General features: G+C 38.5%; 1 protein-coding gene and 1 non-coding gene across 2 annotated transcripts; both read right to left on the bottom strand.

Moving 5' to 3' along the window:
- Positions 1-203: 203 nt before the first annotated feature.
- LOC113070688 (protein MAK16 homolog) lies at positions 204-3,720 on the bottom strand. The gene is made up of 10 exons (XM_026244079.1): positions 3,480-3,720; positions 3,140-3,189; positions 2,916-3,025; positions 2,756-2,820; positions 2,531-2,682; positions 1,913-1,967; positions 1,634-1,708; positions 1,448-1,546; positions 797-862; positions 204-709 (listed from the first exon to the last, which is right to left on the bottom strand). Exons 1-10 carry the CDS (start codon positions 3,492-3,494, stop codon positions 491-493), a joined length of 906 nt encoding a protein of 301 aa, XP_026099864.1. The 5' UTR covers positions 3,495-3,720; the 3' UTR covers positions 204-490.
- A 522-nt stretch (positions 3,721-4,242) lies between these two features.
- LOC113070788 (small nucleolar RNA U13) lies at positions 4,243-4,343 on the bottom strand. Its single transcript, XR_003279992.1, has one exon. It is a non-coding gene; the product is annotated as a small nucleolar RNA U13 (small nucleolar RNA).
- Positions 4,344-14,353: the final 10,010 nt, after the last annotated feature.

Raw genomic sequence — 14,353 nt, 5'->3', positions numbered from 1 at the left:
GACTAACAGCATCATCACTGAGGGCAGTTGAACTCTATAAACAATAGAAATGTTTTCTATGTGTCTGGCGTGTATGATGGTGGGTGCGTGAGATTTAAAAGACGAAGTTAAAGATGCATTCAAATACATCAATACTATAAAATATTTTTTTCCTTCAGAACACCAGACAGTCAAACTAACAAACATTACTTAATATGCATGCATGTCATTTCAGATCAAGTTTATTATATGAACACGGGTCAAAGTTGAGCCAAAAGTACACAATGGAAATAAAAAAAAAAAAACACTTATGCTTGCAACAGCATAAGTACAGATGAGACCAGTCGATGTACAAACAATCCCACATTAGAGATTTGGACAGGAGTGTTAGACACACACACACACCAGTGTACACTTGTTATTGAAGTGAGTTGTTATAAGATCAGGTTCCATGATTAGGAAATGTTCCACACACAGCAGAGTTTCTCTGGTGTGATCAACAGTTCAGTCTCTATGTGGCCTTACTTTTCTGAGCTGGTTCAGTCTCTTGTTCATATTCAATCTCCACAAAGGCCCGTTTTTTCCTGATTGGGCCTTTGAGTGGAGCCTTTCCTTTTGATTTGGCCTTGGTCTTTTCTTCCTCTAACTCTTCCTCAGACTCCTCTTCCTCACTGGATTCCTCTTCATCGTCCTCTTCTTCATCACTGCTGACCTTAAGGTTGTTCATATCCTGTAAAGCATGGTCAGGATTTAAATAATTTCACTCCGAGACAGAAAACTAGGTCATTTAGATTTTAACCATGTTGTAAAATATTACCTCAAAATCACTGAGATCACTCTCTTCGAACTCATCCTCAGCAACAAATTCTCTAGTCCCAGATTCCTGAAAGACAAACCAAACTAAATAAATATTTGAATAATAATAATAATTATTAATATTAAACCCATCTAAGAGTGTGAACAAGTTCTCCTGGTCAATCTAACCCTGCAGAAGTTTACCACAAAATCTATCCAATAACCAAACAATACAGTTCAACAGTTTGGGATCCTTTAGTACTTTTATATTCAACAAAGGAACATTACATAAATTGACAGTAAAGACAATGTTACAAAATATTTTATATTTCAAATAAACGCTTTTATTCTGAAAATTATATTCAAATAATAATTTTAAAGTTTCAGGGATTCTACAGGATTGTTTGACACTGAAGATTAATAGCTGCTGAATATTCAGCTTTGGCATCTTAAAACATAAAAACAGACAAGTTATTTTATTCACATTGTGCTAAAATCATATAACTGCATTTTTATCAAATAAATGCAGCTTTGACGAACATTCGAGACTTCTTTCAAATACATTTTTTAAAAAAACCTTACTCACCCCACCTACCATACTCACCCCATTTTTTTTCCCTGTAACAGACATATTTTAGGAAACCGTAAGTTGAAATGAAAATAAAGTTAATACCTCTTCTTCATCTTCCTCTTCCTCTGATTCGGTCTCCTCTTCCTGTTTTTCCATAGCTTTATCAAAGGCGTGGATGGGGAAGTTGTATATGTCTCCATACTAAACAAAGGAAAATGTAAACTTTAAAATGTAAAATCACTTATCTGATACAAAAGCAGGAAAGAGATGTGCCAAAGAGGCACTTACTGTTCCTTGTTTTAGACGGTCGAGCAGCTCTTTTTCTATGGCATTTTCCAGCTGAGCAGCAATAAGGGCTTTTTCCTGTTGGTAAGAGAGGGAGAGAAAAAAAGTGAATACCACAAAAATTCCCCTTTACATTTGATCCAAAGTGATAAGTTATTTAAAGAAAAAAAAAAAAAAAAGACAAAAAAGAAAAAGAAGTAGGTCTACATAAAGGCTTAAACAAAAAAAACACAAAGGCAGTGTTATATTCAGAAACGCATGTATGAGCAGTTCATCACCCACCTCTCTCCTCTTTTCTCGTCTCTCTACTTTTCTACTGAGTGGAACCAACTTCCTCCTAGAAAAAAACAAAACAAAAACACCACGCATGAGATTATATACTGACAGCTGGGTATTATTAAAATATATCAAATAAATGCTGTTCTTTTGAACTTTCTATTCATTAAACAATCCTAACCATAACAATATGTCTGTTTCCACAAAAAATGTCTGTTTCCACAAAAATATTAAGCAGCAGCACAACAGTTTTAACATCAATAAAAATACATATTCTTGAGCAACAGATCATCGTATCTGAATTATTTCTGAAAGACCGCGTGGCACTGAAGACTGGAGTAATTGTGCTGAAAAACGAGCTTTACCAAAGGAATAAATTACATTTCAAAATAAATTAAAATAGAAAACGGTCATATTAAATGTAAATTTATTTTACAATTTAATTGTACTTGTCAAATAAATGAACCCCTTAGTGATAGCAAGGCTACTTTCAATTTTATTTTTTATTAAATTGATGTGAAAAGTAAACCATAATGGAATCAACTACTGAATACAACTACCACAGCACTAGTGCACAGAATGCAGAAAATAATCCGAATCACAGCAAACAAGAAAGAGACTGACTGTCGTTTGAGGGTGAGTTTGCGGATCCGAATGAGATACTGTGTGATCTTCGTCAGACGCTGTTTACACTTGTGTCTGATGAACCTCGGCCAGTAGATCAGGTTCTCATCGATCTGCTCCAAAGCCTTTGCATAGTTTCTATCCAGTTTCACCTGAAAAAGAGTTAAAGCGAGAGTTATTAAACATTTCAATGCGAATCACAACAAATGATTAGGTTTCTCATACCTTCTCCCACATGCGAGCAGGGAAGGCTGCTCTCTCAATAACTTTCATGTAGAGATAACACAGGCCTGAAGAAACATGACAGGTGATCAAGAAATTAATATACGGAGACGTTTTGTTGGAAAACTTGAGTGCAGAGAATATGTTTGCTGTAAACCCTTACCCTTCTCCTCTCTCACAGTGGCATACTGGCTGTTGGCGAGAGGACATGAACTGCGATTGCACAGGCCTGTGATGTTGTATTCATTTCTACAGAACTGCTGAGTTTTTGTTCTTCAAGACGACAAGAAATCAAACAGTTAGTTGTCATGTTCGTCCACATACACTTAAGAAGAAAATACAACTCTGAACAACGTGGTGTTTAATGTTATAGTATTATATACTTACTTTACTTTGTAGGAACAAAAACTTTTATTGCCGATCAGGTCCCATATAACCTGTAGAAGACCGATGATTCAGTGTCAAAGATGTTGAAAATATGCAAAACATCACATTTGTTGTTGACCAGTGTAATATAATCTAAACGCTGACAGCGGACAGTGTTTTATTGCTAAAACAGAAACATTAGAACCTATGGAATATTGTTTTAAGACTACTTCTCAGTTGTTATTGATCCAACCACGTCCTGTTTATTCTAAATCACATTTCATTCATCTGTATTGTTTGTTTGTCAGTAAATACAGAGTTATGCTGTTTTCGTGAGTTTTTCTTAACACGCTTTACTCACGTCGTCGTGTTGCATTCTGCAGGCTTCTTCGGAGGGTCGTCACTTATCACTTAACTTCCAGGTCTAAAACTATACAATAGAATTAACTACAGAGTGTTTACGATAGCCCAGTTAAGTTTTTGTGATCAAATAAATACCGCATGGAATTTTCAGGGAGCAGCCATGTTAACACCATGAGCTACGCTACTGTGTCTCTCTCGCGAGAGCAGTGATCTCGCGATACCTGCGATTTTTTTTTTATATAGGATCTTTTCACAGTAGACCAGAGTGGATCGGATTTGTACTGAGCTGAAAAACGATAAGTCAGTGAAACTTGTGCAAAGACATGTTCAAGCCTATATATATTGTTAAAGAAGATGTTCTTATATTCTTAATGACTGTCTCTGAGCCGAATGCAGAACAAATTGAGACTCGGAAATTACAATAAACGTATTAATAAGCTTCATCGAATAAAACCCAATGAACAGCTATATGTACATTAACACCACTCCACTCCGTGATGTTAAATGCCACGTGGAAACGTCTCTATGTAATGACGTAACGGGGAAATTACCTTTCTTTTACAGTCTATGGAAATGACGGATATGATACAAATATGTGCTGGATTTACCATCGATTTATGATGTCATGAAATATTACTTACAATGTTATATCGATTATATAATAACACCCTACAAGAAATCTGAAAATATAATTATCCACTGAACGTTAGACCTTACAACTCATATCTACTTAGAGTACATTTCTTTTTTTAACTGAGTGAAATCAGACGGTCAATGTGCTCATGTCGTAACAGTGCGGCAGCACATTTCACGAAAATTCGTGATAAACCGATCATCATTTAGGAATGTTCCTCAGAAGAATCATTTAGAGTTCAACTTGTTCACAGAGATCTGTTCATGTTCACGCTACAGCTGTCCTTGTGATGGTGACTAACTCGATTTTTTTCTTTTCTTTTTAACATTTATTTCATATTGTCATTGGCCTATATTAAGTCATTTAAGTTAGTTTTTCTAAATGTGATGAAAAGAGTATGTATATAAATATGTATGATATAACGCAAAGTTAGTGAGTATTTAATAATATTCATGAGAGGGGCATGCTGGGAACTTTTCATTGGTTGCTCTTTAAGCCTTTACTGGAGGCCTGTAAAAGGCAATATTATCCATCTGCATACCCGAGGCCGCAATTTCAGGACCGCAGTTATAGGACCATATTTCTAGGACCCTATTTTTTGTGTGACAGCGCCACCTACCGAGTCAGAAAACCGCAGTCCCAGGACCGCATTTCCAGGACCCTAGATTTGGAAGAACTAAAAAAACTGCCACCACGGCACTATTTTCAACCATTTTTAACTACTCAAGAGTTTTAGAGGTTTATTTCACCCAAATACTACTTTCTTTATTACAATTAAACCTGGTTCCTAGGAATGTTGAGTAAACATTGGGTCTATCATTATGTAATAACTGAAGTAAAATAAACAAGGAATCATGGTACAGTCTTTCAGTCACTAGATTAACCACATTTTCAAGTACAGAGGGAAGACACAAGGATGACTCTGGGGTAGATTTAAGATTGTGTATATTTTATAAAATAATATATTACAACAGTTGAACTTTAACACACACAAAAACTTATATGATGTGAACCACATAGAAAGAACTTGATGGACAATGTCTTCTCCGACTCCTAAGAGAGAAAAATGAATGAAATAAGGAACATTTAGTTGAATATGTTCTACTCTCTAATTTTACATTTCTTATTCAAAAGATCTTAGTGACCACAGAGCACACACACATACAATACAAAAATAATTATATAAATCTTCATACCAATTCATGTTTATAATTTATTATAAATAAATGTTTATAAGTTATTGCATACTGCTCAAAGATGTGGAAAAATATATATTTTTTTGTTGTGGGAACAATTGTTCTTGAAAAATTCCTGTCAATAAAGTCCATCTGAACTGGGAAAAAAATAATAGAGATGCAAGAAATCTGAATAGAATAAACATATTATTGACATGACTTTTCCTGACTTTTAATATTTAAAGAACAGTCATAAATCAGGTAACTTGAACACAGTTTTTGAATACCATCTTATTACTAAAGTTATCTTTTATCCAGTTACTAAATCACTTTGACTAGCTTGTTTTTGTTTGTTTTTTTTCCAATTATTAATGAAGTTTATTTTAACAAAGTGTAGGAGAAACATGTTCAGATAATCCAACCAATTAGCATCAGAGGAACAGTGGCGCCCCCAGAAAATGTTAACAAAAAGTTATATCTCTGTGAGTTCTAGGATTTTATCGATAACGATAATTAGACTATTTTGCTGACTGTTATTGTGCTGATATCTTATTTTTTAAATGATCCTCCAGATCCTTTACTTTCTCAGGTTTTCCAGCATCTTTTGCATATCTGAACCCTTTCAAGCAATGAATGTATGATTTCAGATGTATTTTTTTTACACTGAGGACAACTGAGGGACTCATACACAACTACTTCAAAAGGTAAACACATTTTCAATCACACATCAGTTGTTCATAGGATTTTTTAAGACATTTGACATGTTTCCATCCAGAAATCTCATGGGTATTGAACTAACTAATTTTCATGCAACTCATCCCAAACCTTCCGTTGCAAATTCCAAAACGTAATTTTAGCGCTAATAACAGAGGCTTGAGCCACTGATAGCCAGGCAAACGCAGTTCTTAACGCAGTCTAACACATTTATTAGAGCTGAGGTTTGCGGGAGCCCCGGTGCAGGTTGTAACAGTGGGCCCTGTTTGAAAGTGTTTAAATTGTGTGTTCGTTCTATTTATTTATTTGTGCTATTTACACAATGTTTAAATTTTTTCTAATTTGTAGATGTCTAGAGACAGAAACCGAATAATAAAAATTTAAAATAGCACTGCATAGTCTTCACTGTAGAAATGTAATATACATTCAAACCAAAAAATTTTCAGACACCTTCACAATTTCTCACATTATTTTATATGCTATTGTCATGATCCGATCATTGAACTTCCGTCTATTCACCACCAGAGGTCATCATCCACAACATAGAATCTCACACTACACAGTACACCCTGGACTACATTTCCCATGCTCCGTTGCACCAATCACATTCACCTGATAACAATCACACCATGCACCTGAGACCAATCACACACACACACACACACACACACACACACGGCACAATCATCAGACACGCTTTATAAGCATTGGACTTCCCCATGTCACCCCATTAAAGCTACAGTTTAGAAAATGGTAAAATATGACAATAACTCAGAGTTGAACTGTCAGAGCAAATTCATCTTGATAATGTCAGATAACTTTGATAGAAAGGTATGTAATTAATAACAATCAACCAAAACTTCAGACAACTGTTAGTATGACAATATTTACACAACTATTAATACTTTGTTGACCAATTACCAAGAAATGCTTAATTTTGGTTCAGTCTGTGGTGTGAAAAGGTTGCATTAGTAATTCAGGAAAACATTTTTAACCAAAACATGGTGAGGTCAAAGGGTCTGAATCAATTTTGGGCCCAATTGTTTATTTTTTTTATTATATTTTTTTTTTTTTGCAATTTCACTAGTAGTCCAATGTATGAAGAAATTTTGCATATAATATGTTACAGTTGTCTTTATTTTGCTATACTCACATAAACTAATTATAGTGTCCTGCACCTACTATTAAAAAATATATATCAAAAATTATACCTGGTATATGATTAATTGTTGGTTTGACTGTGCATTAATTCTTATTAAAACTACAAAGTAATTTGGTCAAGAGCAGTGAGTGATTTTCTTTCTTTCATTTTCTTGGATTAACATTACAGCAGCTATTAGCTAAAATAGTCGTGGTCACTTTAAGACAAGGAACGCATCCAATATAATACACATCAAAATTTTTTCTCAACTGTTTACTTTCACTTAAGACATAACCAATTTTGTCAAATTCGGTGTTCAGGTGTTTTGAGATGCCTTTCTCTGCGTGAGCCTTGAAAACCAGAACACCACGGATGCTTAATTGGGCATTTCTGTTTGTTTATACTGTGATTTGTCTTCATTTGTTCAGGTGCAGGAAGAACTTCATGGAGAACTTCGCAAAGGAGAGCTCCGTTCAGTGTTGTGAGGTCTGTAAGACGCGGCTATCTGCATGCGCACCGAACACAGCGCGCGAGTAACCAGCTACTCAGTTCAACTTTTCCTTGTCTTGTGTTTGAATGCTTTAAGCTCTTTGGTAAGTGGTAAGGCTTAAAAACACGTGAAAATTATAAGCCTTCGTGACAACATGCAGCAGTGGTCTGTCAACTGTCCTGACCGTCTTTTTAGGCTGGCCTCAGCCAGGCGGTTGTGATCGCCAGGGGCCCACCCTCAGCTTTGGGCCCCTATCTATAATCATCACCACCTTTCACCCAATAGCGACAGCCCTGCTGATATTTAATAAAGTATTATAAATGAAAAGCAAACCAAGTCTGTATCTTATTACTAAAAATATGGAAAAAAGTTAAAATTCATAAAATAAATTAATCAAATGATTGAAAGAAAATATTTAAATAATTAATGCTTGCCCGTGTGTGCGTGTGTGTGTATGTGTGTGTGCACACATATGTTACCACTTACTGATGTGTGGCCACATCGTGGGCCATCACATACTCCCTCCCTTCAGGAATGTCAATTGCACAACGGGAAAGGTAATTCGCTGTAAGGTTTGTTTTGCCAGGCACATGTTGTATGGTAAAGCGAAAGGGTTGCATGGAATGCCTACCATGCCTACCAGTGAGTGATTCAGCTTTTATTGTCCTTCATTCTTTGGAGCCACTGTAGAGTCTTATGATCAGTCTCCAGTATAAATTCCCTTCCCAAGAGATAGTATTTTAGGGAGTCCAAAGCCCACTTCACAGCAAGGCATTCCTTTTCCACGATGGAATACCGGACTTCTCTGGGTAAAAGCTTGTGACTGAGGAAAGCAATGGGACGCAGAGCATCAGGGCCACCCTGCAATAAAACTGCTCCAAGGTCTCTGTCCGAAGCATCTATTTGGAGAATGAATCAGGATTATGCAGCACAGATTCATGCTCCAGGCAGTTCTAATATTGTGGATTGCGGCTTTCGCTTCTTCGATCTATCTAAGCTGATTGGGATTCTTTGAGCCCACCATAACCGTGAATGCTGCCACCCTGCTGGAGAAATTGGGAATTCATTTTTATAGAATCCAGCCATGCCCAGGAATGATCGCAGCTCCTTGCGAGTCCGTGGCTGGGGACACCCTTCAATAGCCCAAACCTTCTCCACCTGAGGTCGTATTACCCCATTGCCAATAACAAACCCCAGGTACTCTGTCTCAGTCTTTGCAATGGCACACTTTCTGGGATTAACAGTCAAACCAGCCCTCTGGAGCTGTTACAAAACCTCCTGAACATGCTGCAAATGTTGTTCCCATGTGTCACAGTTTGTATATCTGTTTCAGAAGGGCAGACATAAAGTTTGTTCCTTGATCAGTCAAGATTTCACAAGGAAACCCATCTCTGGAGAACAGTTGCACTAAGCAATTCGCCACATACTTTGCTTTAATAGACGTTACTGGGAACACTTCAGGATACCTTTTAGTGTAGTCTGTTAGAACAAGCATAAATCTGTTACCTGAACAACTCCTTTCAACAGGCCCGAAAAGATTAATTCCCAATCGTTCAAACGGAGTGTCTATAATCGGCAGAGGTTGGAGAGAAACTCAACCTGGACCTCGGATAGAGACTTTTTGACAGTCTGGGCAACTTATACAAAATTGGGAAACTTCTCTGTTCAAGTCAGGCCAATGGAAGCATTTTCTAATCCTAGCTATGGTTTTACATCTCCCCAGGTGGCTAGCCCAAGGAATAGAATGGCCAAGAGTGAGAATAACCTCACGGACACACAGTGGTACCACCAGTTGTGTCACCGACCCAATCTGATGATAGAGTATTCCCTGCTGGAAGCAGTACCTTTCCTTTATGTCATCATCAGCAGTCTCTAAATCCTCTTTTTCTGCTCTTTTCAGGTAATGGACAAGACTGGCATCCTCCTGCTGAAGCTGAGCAATGTTGGTAGGCAATTTAAATTCAGGGGAGAAGTCAAAAAGTGATTCAGCCAGTATTTTAGAAGCATTATATTGAATTTTCCAACCTTTTCTGTCGACGGGACTTCCTCAAATCTCAATCTTCCTCAAAGAAAGGTAGGGTACTAAGCTGCTGTTGACTTCCTTCTCCTTTGCTTGCCTGAGCATGGTAACAACCATATTACATGATGGTACTGACTGCAACAAGTCCAAGAGCCCTGGTAGAGGCCCAAAACCACAGGTAATGGTAGATTGTCTGCTACGCCCACATCAAGTAGGTAAGTTTGCCCCTTCACTTTAATGTACACTTGCAATAGGAAACAGTTTTTCATCACCATGAACACAACAAGTGGACTTCTTCTCTGTGAGGTTGAGCTGTGGTGGTGGAATATAGTTGCAATGCACCAGGTTCTGATCACTTCCATTATCTACAAGTGCTTGCAGCTCCTTTTCATTCACCTCCACAGTGGCCATCTGCGGTGACCATTTAGCTTCTCCTTCTGGACTCGGAGCATAACAGTTGAATTGTCTTGGCTGTATATTTAGGGCACATTGGTTTTGTATGGTCCTCTTGACCACACAGATAACAGATTGGCACTTTCCTATGACTATTAGCATCAGTCACAAAGGTTGGCCCTTCTCCAGGAGGCTTACCAGTACCAGGAACATTTCTCTGAGGTTGTTGGGGGAAGTTTGGACAGCAACTATCCCTTCTGGTTTTCCAACACCAAGACTGGTTCCCTCTCAAGGCAGTAACTCAACATTACGTCAGCTATTGAAGTATATGGGAACTCCTCCCTTTTCCACTTTCGCTGAAATCTTATGCCAGATTTGCACAGGCCCTATTGACCTGCCTGACCTTCACCAGTTCTGTGTCACCTGCCTGGGCCTCGGCCATGCTGAGGTGGCAGTCACGGATGACACGTGTGCCCACTGCGCCCAGCTGCCAGTGTGCACCCTCAGAGCCAGGAGAGTGGCTCGGGCAACTCCGCTGTGAACTTCGTCACCTTCGGAGCTGGCAAGGAAGACGACTCCATGTCGCTCTCTGCATCCAAAAAGAATTCGGCATCTCAGCCGGAATGCCCCAACCAAGAGGGCCCTACACACCTCCAGAAGGAGCTCGTTGGGGTCCTTGGCAAGGCCGTAACAGAGCCGGACCCCGCTTGGAACGCACCTGACGAGCCTGTGAAAAGTAAGCTGGACTCGTGGCCCCTCCAGTCGAGTCGCCGCCAGGCTGCATTGAGGAGAAGAACCCCATTCTTCCCAGATGTACACGAGCACGTAGTGAAGTCGTTGGCTGCACCCCAATCGCACCCAACTCTGCCACACAGGCCATGTTCACGTACATGGACGGGGCGGAAGCCCACGGGTATGTGTGCATGCCCCCCGTCGAGGAAACTGTTACTGCACACCTGTCAGATGTTTTTATTGCTATCTCACTCTCCGCTGACGGGAGATACTCTGACATCTGAGATTTTGTCCTTCATGGTCACCCTCCGTGCCACTGTGGGATCTAGCCTTAGTTTTGAGGGCTCTATCTCTACCACCACTCGAGCCCTTAGCTTCAATAAAAGATAAGGAGATTTCCCTGAAGACAAAACCCTTCTTCTGGTTGCTCTACTGGCAGTCTTTGGGGCTGCATGGGAGCATAGAGCTTGAAGATCCAATGGCAAAGAAAGGTGGAAGTAGAGAAAAAAATATTTTTGGGAAACTATGCCCCCTACTGGATTTTATGCCACCGCCGCCACCACTTGTCAGGGACCCAGCAGTCAAATATAATAGGACATCTAAAAAAAACAAGTTTACTAAAAAGGTATTTTTAGACGCTCTTATCTCTTTGTTCAGTGTGTTCCTGGCCTGATTGTACAAGACTTCTGTAGGCATCCATTTATGTAGGCATCCTCTTTGGCCTGACGAAGATGTCTGAGTTGTGCTGTAAACCATGGCTTATCATTGTTGAATGTTAAATAAGCCATGTTTGGAATGCATATATCCTCACAAAATCTAATATAGGATGTCACAGTCTCTGTGAGTTCGTCCAGATCAGTGGTAGCAGCTTCAAAAACACTCCAATCAGTGAGGTCAAAACTAACTTGTAAATCTGTTTTGCTGGTCCGTCCCTTCACAGTCTTTACTACAGGTTTAGCAGATTGTTTAGAAGTTTCTGCTTGTAGGTCGGTATAAGATGAACCAGACAGTGATCAGACAGCCCCAAAGCTGCTTGTGCAACAGAGTGATATGCATCCTTTACCGTGGTGTAACAGTGATCCAATATGTTACTGTCTCTGGTGGGGCATGTAACATGCTGTCTGTATTTTGGCAGTTCACGGGAGAGATTGGCTTTATTAATGTCCCCAAGAATGATTAAAACAGAGTCTGGGTGATGTTGTTCTGTCTCTGTGATCTGATCAGCGAGTTTCTGTTAAGCTGAGCTCACGTGTGCTTGTGGAGGGATGTAAACACTCACCAGAATGAACAAGTGAAACTTGTTGATTCTGTGTCGCGATCTGCTCTAAACAGCTGGAAGTCCAGCAGATGGAGCGCGCTGTCCGGTATGGCGTAATTCAGCCAGGTTTCAGTGAAACACAGAGCAGAGAGTGAGAAATCCTTATTTGTCTGAGAGAGCAGAAAGAGTTTGTCCGTTTTATTAGGTAGAGTGTGGAGATTTGCCAGATGGATGCTAGGCAATGACGTTTGAAATCTGCACTTCCCGAGTCTGATAAGTGCTCCCGCTCGCTTTCCCCGTCTGCACATCCTGTAGCATTTGATCAGTGCCGCTGCTCCTCCGACAACAACGTTCAGTAAAACGTCTGAATAATTGAAATCTGGTAAAAGATCTTGTGGTGTGTTTTGCTGAATGTTCATGTTTGTAAAACAAAAAACAGGAAAACTGAACAAAAACAGTACAAACATTGTAGAGCCAAGCACTGAAGCAGACATGTGTGGCACCATAGAGAACTAAGAAATAAACAGTCTTCATTAATGAAATGAACACTACGCTGTTATATGTTTACAAATGAAAGTAGCAACATGATCGTTTAATAAAGTATACGTTCATTTGTGTGAAGGGCAACATTTTCGCTGGCGGAAACAGCTGTGGTGTGATAGTTCGATGGGGAAACTGATGTAGTACCCATGACATTTGACATATCATCTACTTTATTTAGACGAATACATTTACATGAAGTGTTGCATGTATCTGTTTACCTGTTTCTTTCACTACCTGTTTTCCAACATGTCTTTTTGATACATCCAGTTTTGGCTCTTTTTGAACTTCATAAACTTGCCAATATATGTTGAAACTTATTGCTGTTATTTCTGGAAATGTGAACTACTGTAACTGCAGTGGAAGAGCTGCACGATTTCACATGTATACAATCAATTTTGAGGATTCCAGGTCACTCCATTTAGACTTTTATCATCTTTCATTATGTATAAAAAAGGCAAGTTTACTTTTTCCAGTTGCACAAAAATGATTACTTTTGGTAGTCTGGTCAGATGAGTAAATGAACAGAATTATTTTTATTTTATTTGTTTCTGCATGCTAAAGACTGTCTATCTGCAGTGAGCTACTTTTTTCAGGCTTCGACACTGAGATTTATACATCGCATGAAAGCTGAGTAAACATTTCGAAACTGAGATTTATACAGTACAGACCAAAAGTTTGGACACACCTTCTGATTCAAAGAGTTTTCGGACCCACTTTATATTAAGTGGCCTTAACTACTATGTACTTACATTTTAATTAATAATGTAGTACAATGTACTTATTGTGTACATACATGTTTTTACATTGTACTTATATTGAAAAAAAAAATACATGTAATTACATCTGTATTTAATTTCTGTAATTACATTTATAATTACACTGTTCACCCATACTTTACACCTTAACCCACCCTTAAACTTACCCATACCTCCAACCCTCTCCCTAACCTTACCCCTATCCCACCTCAATAGCAGCAAAAGTGTTTTACAATACAATATGAACACAGTAAGAACATTGTACTTATTTTTATGTAAGTACATAGTAGTTAAGGCCACCTAATATAAAGTGGGTTCTTTATTTTCATGACTATGAAAATTGTAGATTCACACTGAAGGCATCAAAACTATGAATGAACACGTGTGGAATTATATATGGAATTATATACATAACAAAAAAGTGTGAAACAACTGAAAATATGTCATATTCTAGGTTCTTCAAAGTAGCCACTTTTTGCTTTGATTACTGCTTTGCACACTCTTGGCTTTCTCTTGAGCTTCAAGAGGTAGTCACCTGAAATGGTCTTCCAACAGTCTTGAAGGAGTTCCCCGAGAGATGCTTAGCACTTGTTGTCCCTTTTGCCTCCTGTCTGCGGTCCAGCTGACCCCTAAACCATCTGGATTGGGTTCAGGTCCGGTGACTGTGGAGGCCAGGTCATCTGGAGCAGCACCCCATCACTCTCCTTCTTGGTCAAATAGCCCTTGATGCCTTCAGTGTGACTCTACAATTTTCATAGTCATGAAAATAAAGAAAACTCTTTGAATGAGAAGGTGTGTCCAAACTTTTGGTCAAAAAAATTGAAATACTGAGAAAATTGCCTTTAAAGTTGTCCAATTTAATTTTTCACATATTACTAATCAAAATATAAGTAAAAAAAAAAAAAAAATATTCACAGCAGGGAATTTACTAAATATCTTAATGGAACATGATCTTTACTAATATCCTAATGATTTTTGGCATTAAAGAAAAATCAATAATTTTGACGCATAAAATGT

This window comes from Carassius auratus, unplaced genomic scaffold (genome assembly GCF_003368295.1).
Source record: "Carassius auratus strain Wakin unplaced genomic scaffold, ASM336829v1 scaf_tig00005214, whole genome shotgun sequence".
NCBI classification, from domain to species: Eukaryota; Metazoa; Chordata; class Actinopteri; order Cypriniformes; family Cyprinidae; genus Carassius; species Carassius auratus.
Note: the sequence above shows the minus strand (reverse complement) of the source record. Positions and strands in the feature narration are given on the sequence as shown.